The 21,344-nt window shown below is 47.7% G+C and overlaps 1 protein-coding gene across 1 annotated transcript; it reads left to right on the forward strand.

The window, feature by feature from the left end:
* The first annotated feature begins 6,868 nt into the window (after positions 1–6,868).
* KLF4 (KLF transcription factor 4) lies at positions 6,869–11,451 on the forward strand. The gene is made up of 5 exons (XM_066181875.1): positions 6,869–7,367; positions 7,457–7,574; positions 7,708–8,608; positions 8,687–8,851; positions 10,342–11,451. The coding sequence occupies exons 1-5, from the start codon at positions 7,363–7,365 to the stop codon at positions 10,515–10,517; spliced, it is 1,365 nt and encodes a 454-aa protein (XP_066037972.1). The 5' UTR covers positions 6,869–7,362; the 3' UTR covers positions 10,518–11,451.
* The last annotated feature ends 9,893 nt before the right edge of the window (positions 11,452–21,344 follow it).

The raw sequence follows: 21,344 nt of genomic DNA on the forward strand, positions 1-21,344 counted from the left end.
CTTTCCCTGCACTAAATTCCACCTAGGGCTTCCCATTGACTCGGCATCCCTGAAGGCCCAGTGCCTGCCAGTAGGAAGCACTTGGCACAAAGATTTAGGTGGAATTTAGACTGGCTGAATCTAGAGCCTAATGAGCAGCTATTCCTTATTTTGTTTCTTCCTCATTGTGCAGAGAATGGCCCCAGGCCTCAATTACTGTGTGCTATTCAAACCCTGCTCAGAATGCACCATTATTAATTTCCCCATGTTTTGTCATTACTGATTTCGTATGACACTTCTTGTCCGTTTCTCAGGGTCCTGCAAGCACAGTCTGCTTGATGGCAGAAGTGAAGTGAGCAGTGAATCTCACACATCAAGGATGGGCAGCTTCAACTCTTCTGCTGGTGCAGGGCACCTGTAGTAAAGTGTCCCCCAGGGCAGGGACTGTTTTGTGCCACCAGCTGTCCGTGGCAAAGCTTCTCTGGAAGAAATGGAGCCACCAAAACAGTCCTTCAGCAATGCCATGATTGTGCAGTGCCTATGTCAAAAATCTAAGAGCAGTTGCCATATTGGTCTCATTAAGTAGGCAAAGGACTGTTATCACAGAGTAATGGGCTCCTGCTGGTCCATTAACATTGGAGCAAAGCTGGAGGCATTTATGGAAACAATGTGGAAAGCCTGGTATTCATTCTCAGATCAACACAGCGCTGGTCCTTTCTCCCTATAATGTCCCTATAGTGTTATCCTATAATGCCTATATTCCTGTTAAAATGAGGGGAATATTTATCTAATCATTTTCTCTGCTGGATGCTGGTGCAGGGAAACAACACATATGCTTAGATTCAGCATAGTAGATAGTTTAGAAAGACATCTTGTGTGAATCAGCTGTCCAGGTCAATTTATCCACAACCCTGAGTAGGCGGAACCATTGAAAGACAGCAGAGGTGTTGTTTACAGTCCTGTGATAACCTAGCTGATTAGGACAGATCTAATTGCAAATACTCCTAGTTAAATTCAGGAGCACCTTTCTGCTTAACTTTCTTATGCAAATTCAAATGCCTTACACACAAGAAGCAGCTATCTCCTGTATTTTCTATTTTTCTCCTATCTGGCACCTTAATTCTTCATTAGGAAGCATGTTATCAATTCAGATTACATTCCTTAGAGCCACTTTTACTCAAACAAAAGAAACTCAGACCTTAACCAGGGAAGGGTTTAAAAAACCCTCAAGCAGTGACAGCCAACTTGGTGGGTGTTGAAACCTGAATTTCTGCAGTATTAGAACTTCCCTAGTAGCAAAATGCCAGGTTTTCTGTATGCAAAAGAAACACTGAACATCAGAGCAGGTGTGCCAAAGTCTCCCTGCTCCCATCAGCTTCAGCAACCACAAGAAAAATTAAGTTAATGAGGACATTGCTCCACTAGTGACATCACTCCATTTTGGAATTATGCAAGCAAGAGAGGGTTTAACTGATTTTATACCGCCACAGCTTGGAAATGTTCTGGGAAGCCAAATCTGTAGTAAGGTGCCTAATTTTTATTCACAGAGATAGATAATTAGTTACAGATTACTATATAAAAGGTGAGGGATGCTGAGAAAGAAGGGCCTGGGACAGGGAGGATGGGGAAGATCTCTTCTGAATAGTTTTTCCACAGCTATTGAGGGGACTGGGAGATCATCAAAGAGTAAAACCCCTTCTTACAGCAAAAAGAGTGATTCTTCCAGAGACATAGATAAATTAGAAGGTCCAGAGGCTACTGGACAGCAATGTCTAAAGTATGCCACACAGATAATAATGAGAGAATCTGGTCCCAAAGAAGAATGCAGAAAGGTGAATTAGTAGTAATTCAAGTTCCTGACTTCTTCTTCAGAGACAGCTCCACAACACAACTTGATCTTCTCACTGATACACTTCCCTGCATCTTCTATCATATGCTAAACCTATCACCCATCAATGAGGATCATCTGGTTAGCTAGCACCTGATAACTTTTCAAGTTTTCTCTGTTTTTCTATGACTTCTCCATTGGGTCTGGAAAAATACAATGCATCAGCCTCGTGCATGCAAAAAAAAAAAAAAAAAGTCACAAACAAATAAACAAGGATTCATCCTCTTCACTGTGTGCAAATGTCCCCACATTACATGCAGAACTTTGAAAAGGATGCTTATTTTGGAGTCCTTGTTTGCACTAGTCCCACTGTGAGTGCCACTCATTAAAGCAACTGTTAGAGTTTGGGGAACATCTAAATTCAAAGATGGGGCAAACCCATTAAAAACAATGACAGATGGGGCTAACTCATCAAAGCAAGCAGAAATGCCTTGCTTGATTAAAAAAAAAATCAAAGCTCTTTGTTTTCCATTAACAACTCGAGGTATTTTTGCCTCTTAGAGGAATTCAACAACCCTTGGATTGTTCGAAAGCAGAAAGTTGCTGCATGCAAGTGATCCTGCATGGTGCTAAATTGTGTGAGGGCAGTGGTTGCCTCTGCCATGGGCTGGTGAGGTTGAGTGGATGGTATTGTACGGGGGAATCAGCACCTCTGGAATGTCAGACATGAGTTATCACCCTGGGGGAAATTCAGTGGGAATCACAACCTGACCTCTCAGATCATCACTGCCAAGCCCACCACTAAACCATGTCCCACATCCACACATCTTTTAAATACCTCCTAGAAAAGTAAAGTAACTATTAACAAGATAATGGCTGGGTTTTCAAAAGGCAGGTGAGAACAAGTCTGACCACGGGCACTGCTGACATTCTCAGCATGAACATTTATGACCCTAAGTGTGCATGTGCCATCTGTGTATGTACGCACTTGCTGCTGCTTGAAACCTGCCTGGAACTGCTCACAATCTTCAGAGATGTGCCCTTTGCACTGCACTAATAATCTGCAAGTGTAACTGCCAGCTGAGCAGGGGTTTATATCTGTTTAACAAAAACAAACTAACCTGTGCAGGAACAGATAAATAAAGCCTGAGCTCAGTTGCACCTGGTGAGGAATATACAATACATGGAAAAAAAAAAGATCCCCAAGGACAGCTGTCCCTGAAGGAGAGCACAGGAAGGCAGTTCGGTGGCCATGGCTCTGGACTGTCTCATCCTCCTTGCTGAGTAGAGATCCTGTGGGAGGAGGGTGAATCCTCGTCACTGCACCTTTCTCTTCAGAGCATGCCTTGCACAGCAGGTGCATGTGTGAGCTCTCATACCTTCCCTCTCTCTTGGCTGCAGTGCAGATAATTTGGGTGGCATGGGACAAAAGAAACCCTCCAGATGCTGCATCTTCTTGAATTTCACCTGTGCTCCTGCAACCTTGTCAGGGTAAAATGCAGCACAGCACCAAGGATTATAGAATCACTGCTTTTGCTGAATCAGCAACAGGGATTTTATTGGATTTAATCCAGCATCATGGGTTTGTTCCCAGTTCTCCTTTCATTATGTTGTGCCAGGACTGGAGCAGGGGCCCTGGCAGCTCCTGGCTCTGTAGCCTACCTGCTGCAGCCTGCTGCAGGGACAACACACTGCAATCCCAAAAGTGTCAGGAAAGCTTCTTGTTGTCTGACCCCAATGACACTGCGACACAATTTTTCCCAAAGTCTGCAGTCTTTGATGCAATCACCTGCTCCCACAGAAAACCAAATCAAACGGGATAAGCTGCACACCAAAGTTCCTGAGAGGCAGTTTGTTGAAAATCAAGTTCCAAACTCAAGCTTTAAAATAAACACATCAAGATAAACAGATTGATCTTTGTTTCAGGCACAATCGGCTAGACTGTTTTTTCTTCTTGTTGATGTTCTTAATGTTTTTCACTGTGTGATGCCATTTCCTGAGAACTGTCTCTGCTCCAGAAACCTGTGTTCTTTCTTGGCTTCTTTTTCCCTTTTGTGGTTTATACACACAGGTGACTAGTTTAGCACTGACTCAGGCTGGACACTAAGGCCTTTCACTTGGTCATTTTTACTCTGCTCTACACTTTGGCCACCAATACGAGTTGTCTGCATCAGGTAATAATTCTTCTGCCAAAAGGGGTGAGCAGCACAAGTAGCAACAAGGGCAACCCCACTCCCACAGTGAGATGTGGTAAATATGGAAGAAACCTCCTCCTTCTACCTAGGGAGGGAGAGAAACACACAGAGGCCACAGCAGTCTGGCATAGCGAGGGCTGCAGCAGACTCCTTTCTGTCCCAGCACAGCATCAACTGGAAAAATGTCATTGCACATCCCAAGGCAAGAGGGACACAAATTCTGTGCAATTCTCTATCTGAGTTAAGCAATCCCCAAAGTCGGCTTTGAACAACACAGAAACATGCTGTGTTCTGAGTTAGTGGAAGGAAAGTTTTAGAGAAAATTGGGAAATTTGGAGCAAACTGAGACTTGGAAGAAATGGTCAGCTGGCAACAGAGGGCATGTTAAAAAAATCTGTCCTAAGAAACCAGCATTTAGGTTGTTATGTAGGCTGGGAAAGCATTAGCTGTGAGCAGTTACAAACGTAATGCATTTCATTTCCACACTTGGGACCATTAAATCTCAGTCCTTATCATTTAAGGGAGGAAATCACTAATGTGCCTCATTAGTGAAAAAAGAATGCATTGATCTTTATGCGGGATGTTCAAATGCAGGTGTCATTAGACTTACCAGTGCCTGCAAACATCTACTTTTTTAAGCACCCTGCCAACATTTACACAATTGAAAATCAAGACTCAGATGAAAGTGGGCCACATCTTTTTAACACGAATTTTACACATACCTCACATGTGTCTTGCCTCAGTTATCCAGAAACATCAAATCAAATCTATTTTAATGAAAAATTGTGAAAGCAAACCTGTTTAATTTCAGTCCGCAATATTCAAAACTTCTCTTCCTGGAACCCATGAAGTTCTGGCATTTATTTCAAAGATATCAGATCACTTATCTGCTTCTGAAGCATTCTTGTTCTCCTATTTCTAATAAGGGATGTAATTTTAATTTCAGTGTTGGCCTCAAATGATCCTGAGTTTGAAATTTGGGCCAGGAAAATGCCGCATTGCTTGGGATATCTGTGAATTAACAAATTTACACTGAGAGGAAAGAAACAGAAAATAACAGATGGGGAAAAATGTCCAGACAGCTGCAAACCTACACATCAGGTGCTTTCTCCTGAGACTAAGCTAAAAAGGGACCTTTCGACCTAAAACTGTTTGCATTGTTTGGACACTCAGAGCTGTTTTCAGAGAGTCTTAGAGCACAAGCCTTGGATGGGAGTCACGGCTGGGACCTGCTCCGAGGGGGCTGTGCAGATCCCCAGCCCTGCACCTCTGAACAGGGAAGGTGCCTCCCTTCCCTTTTCGGGCATTGTCCTATATTTCACCAGCCATCATCTCCCCACACTAATCTTTTTTGTACCTGTGGTTCCTGGCACATCCTCTGCCAAGACACGGGCTTTGAGCAGAAAAAAAAAAAAAAAAAAAAAAAAAGAAAAAAAAATAACAAAACACCCCAAAACAACAACAACGACAACCCAAAAAAACCAAAAAAAAAACCCCACACAAACAAACCAAAAACAAACAAACAAACCCCCAAACCAAACAACCAAAAAAAAACCACCCAAACCAACAAAAAACCCCAACTCTCTGCTTTTTAGAGCCAAAGTTATTAATAATTAACATTCATAATACAAAACCGGTAAAACCGGTTAGGCAAAATAAAGCCCGGCATTTTATTATTATTTTAGGGTTTAATTTAGTCATCGTAAGTTACTAAGGCTCATGTTTGCAAATCACGCAGAGCTGGGACTTCACCCCTCCGGCCCGACCAGTTCTGGAGAGCGGCCGGCGGCACCGGGGGACAGCGGGGCGGCTGCCAGGGCGGGGGGGGGGAGGGGGGCCGCCCGCAGACCCCGCTGCACCGATCATGACAGCGCCGGGGGGCAAGGACACGGTCCACCGGGGCTCCCCGCGGCACGGGGGGCGGGACGGAGCCCATCGGGGAGCACCGCGGCACAGCCCGTCGGGGCTCCGCGGCGCCGGGGCGCGGCGCCGGCTCGTCATTGCCCTCTGGAGGAACCCGGGCCGTTCTCTGCGGTAACCCACGGGGCTGTGCTAAATTTGGGGATGGTTTTATAGTTTTCTTTAATTTCTCTCACTTTTCCTTTTTCTTTAATTGATTTTTTTAAAATTTTATTTCATTTTATTTTACGGACTATTCCCATCCTGGCACCCACCGTGCCTTCGGCACCGCCGGGAGTCGGGGCTGTCCGACGGCGGCTCCCCGGACCGCTGGGTCCTGGTGGTAGAGTAGTCGAGAATAGCCCTGGGCTGTCACGGGTCATGTGAAGGACCGCGCCGTCGGGGCGGTTCGGAAAATGAACAAAAAGGGGAAAGAAAAAAGAAAAAACAAACAAACAACAAAAAAAAAGAAAAAGTAGGGAACATATAAAGAAAAAAACCTCAAAATAAAAAGTTAAAGAAAAAAAATAAAACGAAAACAATAAGAAAATGCAAGGGTGGGGGAGAGGCAGAGCGGCCCCGGCGGCCGCTCGGGACGCTCCGTTCCACCTCCCTCCCTTCTACGCGGGGCCGACGATTCCCGACGGGAGTTCCCAACCCGCCGCCGGTACGGGAGCCCCCGCGGCGCGCGGGCATCCCCAGCGCGTATCCCCGTGTCCCGCCCCCCGGGGCCAGCGTCACCGCTCCCGTCACGGGGCGCTCGGGGCGGAGCCCCCGCTCTTTCTGCGCGCTCCCCGAGCCGAGCCGAGCCGAGCCGAGCCGAGCCGAGCCGAGCCCAGCCCAGCCGAGCCGAGCCGAGCCGAGCCCAGCCCAGCCCAGCCCAGCCGAGCCGAGCCGAGCCGAGCCCCGCCCCGTCCCCCCCCTTTTCCCCACATGTCCGTTTGTTGTCGCCGTCGCCATGGCGGCGGGGGCGGTGCGCCCGCGGAGTGAGTTGATAAGAGGGAGCGACGGCGACAGGACCGCGCAGTGCCGAGCCGGGCGCGGCGGCGGAGCGCGCTCGTCGCCTCCCTCCGTCTGTACATCCTTTCTTTCCCCACTGGCACCACCGCACCCCGTCCGTCCTGCCCGGCTCCCCACATGGCCGCGGCTCCTCGGGAAACGCCTCGCGCCTCCGCCCTGCCGGTGCCGGAGCCGCGTTGCCGGGCGGCGGCCGCCGCCGCCTCCTCCTCCTCCTCCTCGTCCCCGCGGTGCCGCTAGCGCTCCGCGCCCCGCTCCGCACAGCGCCGAGCAAGAAGAAGCAGCAGCAACACCAGGGCGCTCCCGGGGCACCGCCCCGGCGGCGGCGCTGCGCCGGCTCCGCGCGGCTGGACGGCGCGTCCGTCCCGCCTCTCCTCCCTCTGCTCCGCGGCGGCGCTCGGGATCACGGCGGCGGCGGCGGCTCGACGGGACGCCCCGGCACGGATGCGGTGGGTGCTGGGCGCGGCTGCCGCCTTCCCTCCCTCCGTCCCCTCCCTGCCTGGCCGCCGGCTGACTCCGCTGTGTCTCCCCAACGCAGGCAGCCCCCCGGCGAGTGCGAGATGGCGCTCAGCGGCACACTCCTTCCCTCCATCGCCACCTTCGCGGCGGGCGCCGCGGGTCGCGAGAAAGCGGCGCGGCCCGCGGGCCCCGGCAACGTGAGTATCGGCGCCGCTGCGCCGCGACACGGACGGGGTCGGACGGGGCCGGGCGGGGCCGGGCGGGGCGGGGGCCGTCGGGGCGAGCGCAGCGCCGCTCGGCTGGGGCTGAGCCGTGCGAATGTCCCCGCAGCGCTGGCGGGAGGAGCTGTCGCAGCTGAAGCGGCCGCCGCCGGCGCTGTCGGCGCGGCCGGTGGAGACACCGCCGTCGGAGCTGGAAGGCGCCGCCGCTCTAGGGCCCCGCCGTGACGCCGAGGAGTTCAGTGAGCTGCTGGACTTCGACTTCATCCTTTCCAACTCGCTCATGCACCAGGAGCCTGCCGCCGCCACCGTGGTGGTGGCCCCCGCCGCCACCCCGGCCCCCATCGCCAGCCCCTGCCCCGCCGGGCCTTTCGCCTACCCGCTGCCCCGGCCCGAGCCCGCCAGTCTCCTCTACGGCGGTGGCGGTGGCGGCAGCTGTGACGGGGCGCCCGCCGCCGGGTCTGCCGCGCCCTTCAACCTGGCCGACATCACCGACGTGTCCCCCTCAGGAGGCTTCGTGGCCGAGCTGATGCGGCCAGACCTGGACGCGGTGTACCTGCCAGCGCCGGCCGCGCTGCCGCCCCTGGGCAGCCTGCAGGGCAAGTTCGTGGTGAAGGCGATGGGCGACTACAGCCACCCGGGGCTTAGCCCCAAAAGCGGCCCCGCCGCCCCGCCGCCCGGCACCGACGGCCCCGGCGCGCCCTACACCTCCCTGCCGCGGATGTGCCCCAAAATCAAGCAGGAGGCCGCGCCGCCGTGCACCCTGGCCCCGCCGCTGCCGCACGGGAGCAGCCCCCGAGGAGCCCCCCAGCACGACTTCGCCCTGGGCAGCCGCCCGCTGCCCCCCCGGAGTACGCCTTCGCTGGGGCCCGAGGAGATGCTGGGTGGCAGAGACTGTCTTCCCGCCACGCCGGGGCTGGGCCACCCTCCGCTGCCCCCGGGATACCCCCCGGCTCCTTGCTACCCCACCTTCCTGCCCGAGCAGCTCTCTCCCGGCGCGCTCCAATACCAAGGTGAGTCCCCGGGGTGCTGGGGCACCGGATGTCCCGCTGGGGCGCTGGCCGCGCTCACTCCTCCCTGTCTGCCTATAGAGCTGATGCCGCCGGGGAGCTGCCTGCCTGAGGAGACCAAACCCAAGAGGGGACGCCGGTCATGGCCTAGGAAAAGGACGGCCACCCACACCTGTGACTATGCGGGCTGCGGCAAAACCTACACCAAAAGCTCTCATCTCAAGGCGCATCTGAGAACCCACACAGGTTAGTCCAAGTGCCGGGGTCAGGGAGATGTCCTGGCCTGAGGAGCACCGGGTGCCCCCCGCGGACATTGGAAGGCCGTGAGCACAGGAGGAGGGTTAAAAGGAGCAAGGCTTTTCCTTGCTGGGTTTCCGGGCTTTTTTTTTTTTTTTTCCTGCCCCCTTGGCTGCGTGAAGTTCTGTGCAGTCTTCACTTACTGGCTTGACATTTTGCTTAATGGTTCGGAGTGACTCAGATGTGGGAGCGGGTGGGTTTCTCACCAAGTCAGAGTTTGATACTTCTCTCCTGCTATGTGGCTGGCTAATTAGCAGGTAGTTGGAACCCAGCTGGAATTTGTTGCTCTGGATTGTGTTGGCCCTTTTCTGAGAAGACCGCAGACCTCTCTCGAATATAACTGCTTTCTTTGCTGGTGGTTGAGTGCTTAACACATGCACCCCCTCTTAGCTGTCTGTTGGGCAAGAGAGGTTGTGCACCTCTGCAAATTGTTGCTGCCTTTTTGGGAAAACCGAGATAGATTCCCTGAAGAGCAGGGGCTTTCAGCTGAGCTGGCAGCTCTAATGGGGTGCCTCATCTACCTGTAGGACATCTCCGGCTGCACCAGCAGAGTTTAGCTGTCGATTGTCCACTGCTAGAATTGGGATAAAGTCTACCCAAAGTGTGTGTCTGAGCCCAGTCTCAAACTTTTACCTTGCAACTGAGTGCAGAGTTGTGGTAACTGATCTTGTGAAAGCAGGTACAGCGCATGGGTTTTGCCAGCATGGGCATTCTGTAACAGTGACTAAATAGCCTGGGAATTTGCATAATTTGAATCCCTGGGTTGTGAACACGATTCAAGACTTTCTCCTGAAGAGGAGATGGGAAAGGGAAAATATACTGGCACTGCAGTAGTTAGGCTATGTCTTCAGGTAATGGCAGCAGGGGGAAAAAAGTCAGCCAGGTGATCAGTGGACATCTGCCCCAAGCCAGTCAGCACCATCCCCAGGATGTGTAGGACAGTGAGTTTGTAATTGTTGGGGAAGCTCATCTTGCCATCAACAGTGGTTTTTGTATAATGAAGACAATAGTAAGACTGAGTCCTTAATCAGACCAAGCTAATGAAAACAGTTTCCAGCTGTTCTTTAATTCTTGAGACCTACAATTATCTAAGTACGTTGTCTGCTAAGTTATTTCTGGTTGCTATTTGATTGTGTAACACTGCCGTCAAAAATACACACTTGGGTGCTCTGAAGTCTCATGTGCAAGGCAGAGGAAACGAACATTTTAGTGAAGATTTAAATGACACTAGCATTTCAGAGCACCTGTACATCTTGAAAAGACAGCCTTGCTCTTTTAGTCTTTGTTTGCAAATGCTTCATGAAGTTCATTGCGTTTGACCACCCTTTGTTTTATCTAGGACAACTGCTTGTCTTTCAAGGTGCTACAAATGGTAGCCACAAAAAAAACCTGAAAACCCTAACTGATGTGTTTCATTGCTTGTTTTGTTTCTTTTGCAGGTGAGAAGCCTTATCACTGTGACTGGGAAGGCTGCGGGTGGAAGTTTGCCCGATCCGATGAACTCACTCGTCACTACAGGAAACACACAGGCCACCGCCCTTTCCAGTGCCAGCGCTGTGACAGAGCTTTCTCCAGGTCGGACCACCTTGCCTTACACATGAAGAGGCACTTCTGATTTGGGAGAGCAGTGGATCTTTCCCCTGACTGCCAGGGAGATTCAGTATTTACAGCACAAGGACTGTCTTCCACAAGACGAAGAGAACTCATTTTAAGCACTACAGATAATAGAGGTGAAGTCTTCCAAAGAGTGGAAAAGAGGGATAACTGTATACGGACATTGCAGCTTTTTTTTTTTTAATCGTTATACACTTAAGAGAACCAAAGACATTGGGGTCAATGACTGGATCTGCTATCATTCCATTTGTAAATCCAACTTGAATTATTTCTGGACTACGGAATGCCAAGGAGTGACTGGAAGTCACGGATATCAGGGTTTAAACAGACTGCATGTAGTTCGGAGGGTGGGGATATTACACAGGGAAATGATATTCCCTTAATTTCCTTTCAATGCAATATTAGATGTACATGTCATCTTGTACTTTCTTTTTTTTCCTTCTAAAAGCCATTACAATGTTAAAAGAGGAGGAAAAATTCAGGTACAGAATTATATTTTAAAAGCCTATTTCATGGTGCTTAGTGACTGTTGGTTCTAGAGGTACCAAAACCAGGAAGCCAAAGTTCTCAAACTGCTGCATATATGACAAGGAACTATTTTTTATTTTCCGATTGCCAATCATGACCTAAATCAGGTGAATTATCCTGGTTTATCTTTTTTATTAAGAAAATAACTTTATGCAGACAGTCTGTAATGCACTGTGGTTTCGATGTGCAATAGTTTGTACAATGGTTTATTCCCAAATATGCCTTAAGCAGAACAAATGTTTTCTATATAGTTCTTTACATAATAAATATGTAATATAAATTTAAGCAAACTTCTATTTTGTATATTTGTAAACTACAAAGTGATAATGAACATTTTGTTGGAATTTGTATTTTGCATATTCAAGGTGAAAATAAGTTTTAAATAAACCTATAATATTTTATCTGAATGCTTGCTCTAGTTTTTTTTTTTTTTCTGTGTATGGACATGGCCAAAGAAAGTTTGTTAGGTATTTGTTGGTGGTTGAGTTTACCAAGGCAAGGAGTGGGTGGGGGTAAACGCTTGCAGTCTCAAGACTCTGAAAGACAAGATTGTGTAAGTGCAGTGCTGATGTAACATCTCTTTTTAGGGAAAAAGGTGTATGGAAAGTTTTTGCTCTGGATGTCAAGTTGCCACTTATCTCACCTGTGTGAGTGACTAATTTACCATTTTTAAAGTAACTTAGGTTAAATTACTTTTTAGAGGACATAATCTGTTGAGGACATAAGACCTTGGGCATCTGATGATAACAAATCTTAGAAATTTATTTTTGTTTCTAGCAGTCTTTTCAGCAATGAAGAATTCCCATCTTCATTGCCTTGGATTTCTTAGGCAAGCCAGTGTAACCACTTTAGTGTGAGCAAAGTAAAACCCACTGAGTAATGTTGAGCAAAGAATTAAACCTGGCTCAAAGAATAAAGGGCGCGTGCACAAAATGCCACTTAACCGTCACCCACATGGAGTTTTCTTTTGAAACGTGCCCTGTCCTGGGAATCCAGTCACTCAGCAAAGAGTCAGGATTCCTGCAGGAATGCACACGTAGCCAGAGAAGGCTGACCGTGCTGGGACTGAGAACGTGTTGCTGCAAAGTCCCCGGCGTCCCTCCAGCGGCACGTGCCGCAGCTCTGGGGGCGGTGAGCCTGCCCGGGGTCATCGCCAGCCCCGTGGTGCTTCTCCTTTGGGACCTCATTGTTCCGGCTGCCTTACAGAATGTGTAGCAAACAGATGATTTCTACATTAATGCTGGGTGAATATGAGCTGTTTTTCTCACTACTCCCCATTAGAAGGGAAGAAGCGATTCCTCTTCAGCTGATTCATAATGCTTGTCAGCTAGGAATTTGGGTGTACGTGGTACCCAATAAAGCTTAGAAAAAAAAAATAGCAGGCAAGAGCTTTTGTATCTTTGTAGTAGTTAAAGCAAAAGTGGCAATATCAAACTTTTATGTCTGAATGTGCCTCTGGAATGCTACAAAAGCTCACAATTTGATGTGGTGTTTGTGTGGGGACCAGTGCCATTTCTCCCTCAGTTTGTGTAAGTAATATAATGATTCAGAAAATATTTCTCACCCCTTATCGCCTAGGCATGCTTTGTTCAACTGAAAGCTATCTTTGTTGATTTGCTTTATAGGTAACACGGAGTAAGGAATGTCTTGTTTGATTTGCAAATAGCAAGTATTTAAAGCTAAGTTAAAGTTATGAGTCATCCTTTATCTGAAGCTTTTTTCATGTGAAAACTTCTTTACAATTAAAACTGGCAATTTTTTACCTCCTCTGTTGCTCTGGCTGTGAAATCTGGATGAGAGATCCAAGGTCAGCATTGAAGCTGGCATGTGCTGGGGGCCAGAAATGTCATTGTCCCATCTGACATGGGGGGCGTGTTTGGCAGGTGTGAGACCTCCTTTGTATGGCTGCCATTCAAAACCTCTTACGTGCAAGGTCTATGTTTTAGCACATCTGTAAGTACTGAAATCTGAAGATTTCGTCTGAGAAGGTGGTTTCTTTTGCTTTTCAAGAGTTCTGTCATTATGCACCGTTAAGAATTTTGTAAGACACTGTAGCGCTTAGTAAGGCATTATCCGCTTCAGCCAGCTTCAGTTTCTGTTTGATGTTTTTATGGACCCTAGGCTTCTAGTTGCATGAACAATGGCATTCTTGAAACAGGGCATTGTTCCCTATTCTACTTGATTTTTTTTACTTCCCTTTTTTTCCTTGATCCTAACCAAACTGTCCTCGTGTATGAACTTCCAGACTGAATGGGACAGGACTGTGACTTTGTATTTAAAAGGAAATGCTGCTATGTCTTTAACCATTTCTAAATTGCTACTCCTATACTTTTTTGGTCCAGGAGCCAACTGCTCACTTTTTGCCATACAGCATGCAATGCGTGAGAGGCAGTCCTTACTCTTAAGGAGGTCTCTGGGGAAAATATTGAAATGAGCAGTGCTCTGGTAAGTAGAGCTGGAAACAGCACCTTGTGTTTGCCACCTGTTTGGTTGTATCTGGGTTCCTGGAGTTGCACTTAGGTGCAGGGTTGCACATGGATGCAGTGAAACAACACCTATATCAAAAAGTGTATCTCGTAAAAACATATGTAAAACACCGAGAAGTCTTGTAAGTATGTCTTGAGAAACAAGATTTGTTTAGCATTGCTAAAGCTGTATTCATGTGCCACTTTTCTGGGGCATCTGAAAGTCACGGTTTGAGGTTATGAGGGGTGGCCTCTCTGGCATGGGGTGAACACCTCCAGAGCTGCCCCAGAGCACTATTTCAGCTACTGAAGGCAAAATCTCTTGCAGCAGGGAGTTATCTCTGCATCAAACTACAGCCGTCCTTAATCCTGCTCACCCCTAACCCAAATCTCTCTTGGGCTTAGCTTGCTTAGCATGTATAGATGGAGCTGCTTAAAACAAGATGGCACATGCCTGCCTGCCAAGCGCCAAGTATTCAAAAGTGGCACCAGAGTAAAAATCTTCTCAGAGCCGCAACTGCTGTGCACTTGTCTGCTGCATGGCCTGGGAGTCTGGATTTGGCTGTGACCCAGCACAAGTGGCTTCAGCCAGCCCCTGTCACATGGAGGGGTACTTCCAAGAGAATATTCTTATCCCTCATGGTGGTTACCAGATCCTGCCACAGCTAAACACAACTGTGAATCTCACAAGGATTTATATTAAGCTGATATGAATCAGTGAATTTCATTCTCCTTCTCTTTAATAAGGGAAGATCAGAGACTGCTGTGGTTAATCACCCCAAGTGCTAACGGTTCGACAGAATTAGTTTACACAGGTTTCCTGTGGGAGTGTGCTGGATCTTGGAGCTAGCCTGCTTTCACTGGAGTCCCTGGCAGGCACTTTTAACAGCATTTGAGTGCAAGAATTTCCAAATTAACCTGCGTCTGTCCCTGGGCTTTCCTCCCCTGAGTGCAATTGGGTCGTGTGCTCTAAGGCAGCAGGGGAATAAGAATGATTTGGAAGCTGGGGACAGACAGAGCATTGGTTATACCGTAGGATTCAGGCAGGGATCTGGATGGGATAGAAGAGCTGGTAGGAGGAAGTAAACTCAAGGTATGGTGAGCAAAACTGATATGGAGAGGAAGAGGAACACCTCCACTGGCGCTGCCACGTGTTGACTCAGGCCTGCCAGGAGAGCTCCCCACATTAAATAGCTGTATTTAGGCTCGGTGGATATATCTCTGGACACCAAGAGAGATGAGTGTGTACTCAAAAGAGGGGAAGGCCCATCATTCACTGAAATTTAATTGAGGTCACATTGGCTTGGAGCCACAGGGTAACACACCCACATTCCCCTGTCTGCTGTACACCTGGATGACTCACATTTCGTCTGCCCTTCGCTCTTGCCGTAACTTTACTAGGGGAACATTTTTCATTACTGCTGAAGGCATTGCCACCGAGTGCAGAAATCATCTCTGCGGCATGGATGTGGGTGGTGGTGGTGTTTCTGCAGCCTTGTTCTCCACCCTGGGTGCATACAGGTATCTGTTAGTCTCTTTTTCACCTTTGGATGCATACCTGTGAGCCCTCAAGGCTAGAACCTTAATCGTGTGAAACACGGGAGGGGAAAAAGTGGCTTGTGCTTTATTAATGTTTATTCTATATTTAGAGCATGCATTCCCAGAGTTTTACAGGAGACAGGCAGCCCTAATAGCTACTCAAAAGAGGCATTAGGCAGCTGCACCTTTTCCCTTCAGTAATGTTTTCTGTACTCTTGGAGCTGTGACTTCTTTTGTAACTGAGATGGTGATTTTCACACAGACCTGGCTAGCTTGGGGTCAACTTCATGACTTGCTAATTAAGAAGAAGTTTTAGGGAACACGGAACACACCAGGCTGCTTTCACTGTGAAACCTGGGTGAGCAGAAGGGTAATCATGTGCTGCTATCACCACTGCCATCTTGCTGCAACCCTGAAAAGTTTTGCATGGTTCTGCTTTGGGTACAGCATGCTTGTTTATCAAGCACAAGCTAAGGCTTGCTTAAATCTTGCCATTCAAGTTCTCCACTGTTAAACTTTCAGGCTTTATTCAACAAAATAACCCAGCTTCCCTGTGTTATTTCGTTTAGGGCCTTTAATTTTAGGAACAGATATCCCACAGTTACCCAGAATGATTTACCCCGCTACTGCCACAGCAGTTAGGAAAGATCTGATAGGAAATGCCACACCAGCAGCACACGGGTTCATTCACTGGGAGCCTTCTCAATGGTGCTCAGAGTCTGCATGTCCCAGTATCACAGAATCACAGGATCACAGAATAAGCTGAGTTGAAAGAGACCCTCAAGGATTGTCACTTCCAGCTCCTAGCCCAGCACAGAACCATCTGTGAGTCCCACCATGTGCCCAAAAGCAATGTCCAAATGCTTCTTGAACTCTGTCAGGCTTGGAGCTGTGCCCATTCCCTGGGGAGTCTCTTCCAGCGCCCAACCACCCTGTAGGGGAAGAATATTTTCCCGATACCCAATCTAAACCTTTCCTGACACAACTTCAGGCCATTTCCTGGACCCTGTCCCTGGTCACCAGAGAGCAGAGATCAGTGCCTGCCCCTCCTCTTCCCCTCACCAGGAAGCTGCAGAACTGCAGTGACGTCTCCCCTCACTCTCCTCCAGCTGAACACACCAAGTGCCCCCAGCTGCTCCTCACGTGGCTTCCCCTCAAGGCCCTTCACCATCCCCATGGCTCTCCTTTGCACACTCTCTAATAGTTTAACACCTTTTTTGTGTTGTGGTGCCCAGAACTGCCCACAATATTACAGGTGAGGCTGCCCCAGCCCAGAGCAGAGCAGAACAACCCCTGGCCCAGTTGGACATGAGCCAGCAGTGCCCTGGAGCCAGGGGGGACATCCCTGTCCTGGGGGTACCAGGCCCAGCATGGCCAACTGGCCATCGACCAGGAGCCCCAGGACTATCCCAGGTGCAGAATCCACCACGTTCCCCTGTTAAAATCCATACAGTTGGTGATTGTCCAGCCCTCTCATTTGTCACAGCCTCTCTGCAGGGTCTTCCCTGCCCTGAAGGGACTCAACAGCTCCTCTCAATTTTGTATCATCTGTGAACTTGCTGAGTGTCCCTTCCAGTCCTGTGCCTAGGTCATTTATGAGGATGTTGAACAGCACAGGGCCAAGGATGGAGCCCTGTGGAACCCTACACAGATGGCAGGAGCAGGGTCCTGGGTGTGCTTTGCCCTTCCAGCCCTGGAAAGGCATTGGAAGGCGCTCTGATTTTGCTGGCCTGAGGAACCAGACCTGCAGCTGCCACATGGGAAAAACTGACTCCCTGGGGTTTTGCCTTTGAATCCACCCTGAACTTCCTGCCATGCAGAAATTCTGCAGAGATGGCTTTTCTCATGTGTGCAAAACTGCTTCTCAAGGTTCCTGCATGAGTTTGATTTCACACACCAGTCCTGTGGGAGTGTGCTGTGGCGTTGGCACTGTTTGGTGTCCAAATCTCATCTAGGGTCTTCGTCCTTGAGAAATCTCCTGGGGGCTTAGCACTTGTCATAGTTATATTTCTCTTTTCCAATAAAAAATAATATTGTGAATTAGTATGTTGATAAAGTACAAGGGGCAACACTGATGGCAATTACTGAAGCAGATTGGAATTTACTTTCCAAGCTCTGGACAAGGTTTTATCCTGTCTTTAGACTCGAAACATACTGATTCAGTAATGCTGTTGGCAATATAAGGGGGCTGCCCAAAGGGATGCATCTGTCTTTGCACTGGGATGTGCAAGGCTTGGCTATCCAATCTCAGCAACAGACTGCACTGGCTGATGAGGGATGGCTCAATCTGCTGGCTGTGCAGCAGATTATCATTCATGTTTCAAAATATCAAAATGTTTTCCAGTGGAAAGCAAAGCAACTTCACCACTTACAGCCTTCCTGCCTCCCCGGTAACTGTTTGTGCTCTCTGCAGCTTTAGAGAATATTACTACACTGCTGTCACCTGTACAAGATGTTTGACTACCTTCCTTCTGCAAACACCTTCTCACCAGAATTTGCTTTGACAAGGTTCCCATGTTCACAGTCTAAAACTCACTGCCAAGGCTTCCTATGCAAACGGACGAACTTTTAACTGTGGTGCAGAGGAGGAGCAGAGGAGCACAGGTCAGGGTAGTGGCCACTTTTGTCTGGCCATGGGTGTTCTGTCCCAGCCACTAGCCAGAAATGGATTTGAAAGGCACAAGTGGTCCCGTGATGGGTGTCTCTGGGGTGATCCCACTGCACTCTCCCTGGAAAACTCCCTCCCAGGGAGCTCTGATGATTACAGGTTTCTTCAAGCTCAGGAGCCTGAGAAGCACAGATGCTTTTCCGACTTGTGTTTATTTTATGCTGTAGCTCTGCAGATTCCACTTACTCAATAAATATTTGATCCTCTTTGGAGCCTTCCTGAGCTTTTGGCTTCTGAGGGACCTTGTGGCAAAGATTTCTGTAATTAATTATGAACTGCCCTAAAAATATAGGTTTTTAGGGGAGAGAAGAAAAAAATGTATTTATTTTCTGTAGTCTCTGAGGCTGCTGCCTTCCAGATTCCTACTGTTTCCCCTTTCCTACACACCGTAGAGAAGGAAAGAATCTAACCTCCAGCTCTAACTCAGCCTTGAATTCATTGAGAACTACCAAAGGCTGGAAAGATTTGACTTTTGTTCTGTTTTTTAATGAATTTGTGAAGAGAAAGTAAATATGAGATTTTTACATATGGATGAGTTAATCTAGTCTACTGTAAACTGGAAGAATGCCAGCATATTTGGCATAATATGATATTTCAGTCAATATTTACATGATGTTTTCGTTTACTGGTTTGGGGTGGTTTTTTGGTGTTTTTTTTTTTTTTTTGTTGGGTTTTTTTTTGTTTTTGTTTTGTTTTGTTTTGTTTTTTGGGGTTGTTTTTTTTTTTTGTTTCGTTTTGTTTTTTGTTTTTTTTTTTGGGTTTTTTTATTTCCAGGACATCTGAGAAGTCCCTACCCATAAATCACTTTTTTTTTTCAAGGATGGGTGTTTCTTCAAATTTTATTCAAAATAGAAAAAAATGCTTTTCAGGATTTTTTTGTTGCACCTTGCAAAGATTCATGAGTACACTGCTTGCCAAAGCATTTTCCAGCTCATGTACCTAAACATCCACACAGGTTGAAATAACTCATTATTTGTTTGTACACCTTTATTACTGAGACATTATTAATAATTGTGGGGCTTGTGTATTTACTACTATTATGTTTACTGTTATGTGAAGAGGGAAACTGATCACAGCAATGTTTATTGGCTCAAATCTAACTCCAGGCTTTTCTCTTTGATTACACTTTCAAAACCCTGTTTCTGCACATCTTTCCCTGTTGTTGTGTCCTAGGTCCTGAACAGTAAGTGTCAAAACTGCAGTGTCTTTTTGTACTGGGTACTGAAATTCATTCCAGGTGAGAGACATCTCTTTCTAAGAAGTGATCAAGGTGTATCAGGGCTGTCTGGGAATCCAGCTACTTCATTAACAAACCAAATTCATTTGGTTGCAGGTAAATCCCCTTGGTTAGAGTTTATGCTGATTTGGGGCTATGCAAGTGAACTGCATAAGCAAATCCAAAGCATTACATATAAATAGGTAGCACTTTGAAAAAGTTTAAGATCTGAATCTTCAGGGTCCAGCACTGGATGCTGTGTGTGAACAAGGCAAAGGAAGGGGGAAGGGAGGTATGGGAGAATACAGAGCAAAGGAATGATTTAACCATTGGCCAAACCGCTGTGTTAAGCCAGAGGTTTTCTCTGACTGGCTTCTCCCAGCATTTTGTTTTGTGCTAAACATAAGGTGCCACAGTTTACATTTAATAACTCTGTCCATGTTAGTAATTGAAATAAATACTGATTGTCCATGAACAACATCCCACTAGGCAGCACAGAAGCACAAGACAGAAATGTCTTCCTCTGCAGATGTATATCATATCTAAAACTTGGTGCATGAATTTCCTCAGGAAAGGAAGCACAGGGAAGTCACTCAGCAGATTTTTTCAGTCTTTCCTTGCCTGTAGCTTTGCAGTGCTTGGCTACTGGTTGCAAGAGGACGGCAGACAGACAAACTCTGAAGATAAATGCTATGACTCTCTTTTCCCAGGCAGGACTAACAGCCAGCACTTGGAGGCACACAGAATCCACTCTGCCACTGCCTGCATGACTCCTGAGACAGGGATGTGAAAAGAGGAGAGAGGTTGGTAGGAGAAAGATTTACAGGCAGCCGAAATGGCTCATCAGTGCTCGATGGAGTAACAGCGGCTCTGATTTCCTCCTCCTTCATGTACAAATGTCTCAAACCCAGAGCTGTTTTGGGCAACAGCAGATGATACTTCTTTGAAGTATGGTAGGTCTGCTTTTCTCTTTTCTTCTCTTTTCTTTTCTTTTCTTTTTCTTTTCTTTTTCTTTTCTTTTCTTTTCTTTTCTTTTCTTTTCTTTTCTTTTTCTTTTCTTTTCTTTTCTTTTCTTTTTCTTTTCTTTTTCTTTTCTTTTCTTTTCTTTTCTTTTCTTTTCTTTTCCTTTTCTTTTTTCTCCCTTCCCTTCTTCCCTTCCCTTCCCTTCCCTTCCCTTCCCTTTCCCTTCCCTTCCCTTCCCTTCCCTTCCCTTCCCTTCCCTTCCCTTCCCTTCCCTTCCTTCCCTTCCCTTCCCTTCCCCTTCCCTTCCCTTCCCTTCCCTTCCCTTCCCTTCCCTTCCCTTCCCTTCCCTTCCCTTCCCTTCCCTTCCCTTCCCTTCCCTTCCCTTCCCTTCCCTTCCCTTCCCTTCCCTTCCCTTCCCTTCCCTTCCCTTTCCCTTCCCTTCCTCCCTTCCCTTCCCTTCCCTTCCCTTCCCTTCCCTTCCCTTCCCTTCCCTTCCCTTCCCTTCCCTTCCCTTCCCTTCCCTTCCCTTCCCTTCCCTTCCCTTCCCTTCCCTTCCCTCTTTCCCAGAACCACAGAATTATTAAGGTTAGAAAAGACCTCTAAGATCCCTGAGTCCAACCTTGCCCTCCCTTCTTCTCTTCCTCCCTCTCTCTCCCACACTGTGATTGCAATGACGCCATTTAACATTACCAGTTTATGGTAAGGGAATTTGCAGTTTTGCTGTGGAGCCAAGCTGATAATTTTGTTTGGGCGATGAGGCTGTCACTTTCCATCTGGGTGTTGTTCATAAAGATCCAGTCCTTGGAGCCCTGTGGTGGGAGTGAAATGACAAAACGCTTTGCAAACGAACAGAGAAATTGAGATGAAAGACTCAAAAACACGAGAAAAGGAATTGGAAACCAAGAGTCAAGGGGGCCTCACTCAGCAGCTTGGCAAATGCTCTACATGTCTGTGGGATACAATGAAAAAACAAGCCACACATCACTATTCAGTCCCATTAGGGCTTCATTTTATTTCCTATGTTACAATGAAGAAAATGTATGACGTGGTCAGAGTTTTCAGCCTGGGAGGTGTGTGAAAGCTCAATTTTTTTTTTTTTTCTCTGAATTCAAATCACATAGAAGTTCACGAGGTTCCCAGTGATGCTTATTATTTAGTATGCACAAAAATATTCTCAGGTGATGAGAAGCAACAGGAAGGAGACACCGGGGAATGCAAATAAAGATGTGCCCACCTTGTGACTTTTCACCTGAGTGAGCCCAAATGAGCACTGGGTCCTATGTCAAAAAGTGGTGGTGGTGATCTCTTCTTTCCTTAAAATGAGGGAATGAATAGAAAATGCCAGGCAGGGCTTTTTTGATTTTTTGGGTTTGTTTTTTTTCTGTTGGGGAGGGTTCCCCCTCAAACTCTGTTGAAGATGTCTGGGTTTGCTCTGTGTTTTTATTTATA

Source organism: Chamaea fasciata, unplaced genomic scaffold, assembly GCF_029207755.1.
Source record: "Chamaea fasciata isolate MVZ Bird 193981 ecotype frontalis unplaced genomic scaffold, bChaFas1.0.hap1 SCAF_4, whole genome shotgun sequence".
NCBI classification, from domain to species: Eukaryota; Metazoa; Chordata; class Aves; order Passeriformes; family Sylviidae; genus Chamaea; species Chamaea fasciata.

Excerpts from the sequence above, each read along its gene's own strand:
- KLF4 (XM_066181875.1), top strand. Across the intron at positions 7,575-7,707 it reads GGCCCGCGGGCCCCGGCAAC|CGCTGGCGGGAGGAGCTGTC; the intron begins GTGAGTATCGGC and ends ATGTCCCCGCAG. Across the intron at positions 8,609-8,686 it reads CGGCGCGCTCCAATACCAAG|AGCTGATGCCGCCGGGGAGC; the intron begins GTGAGTCCCCGG and ends GTCTGCCTATAG.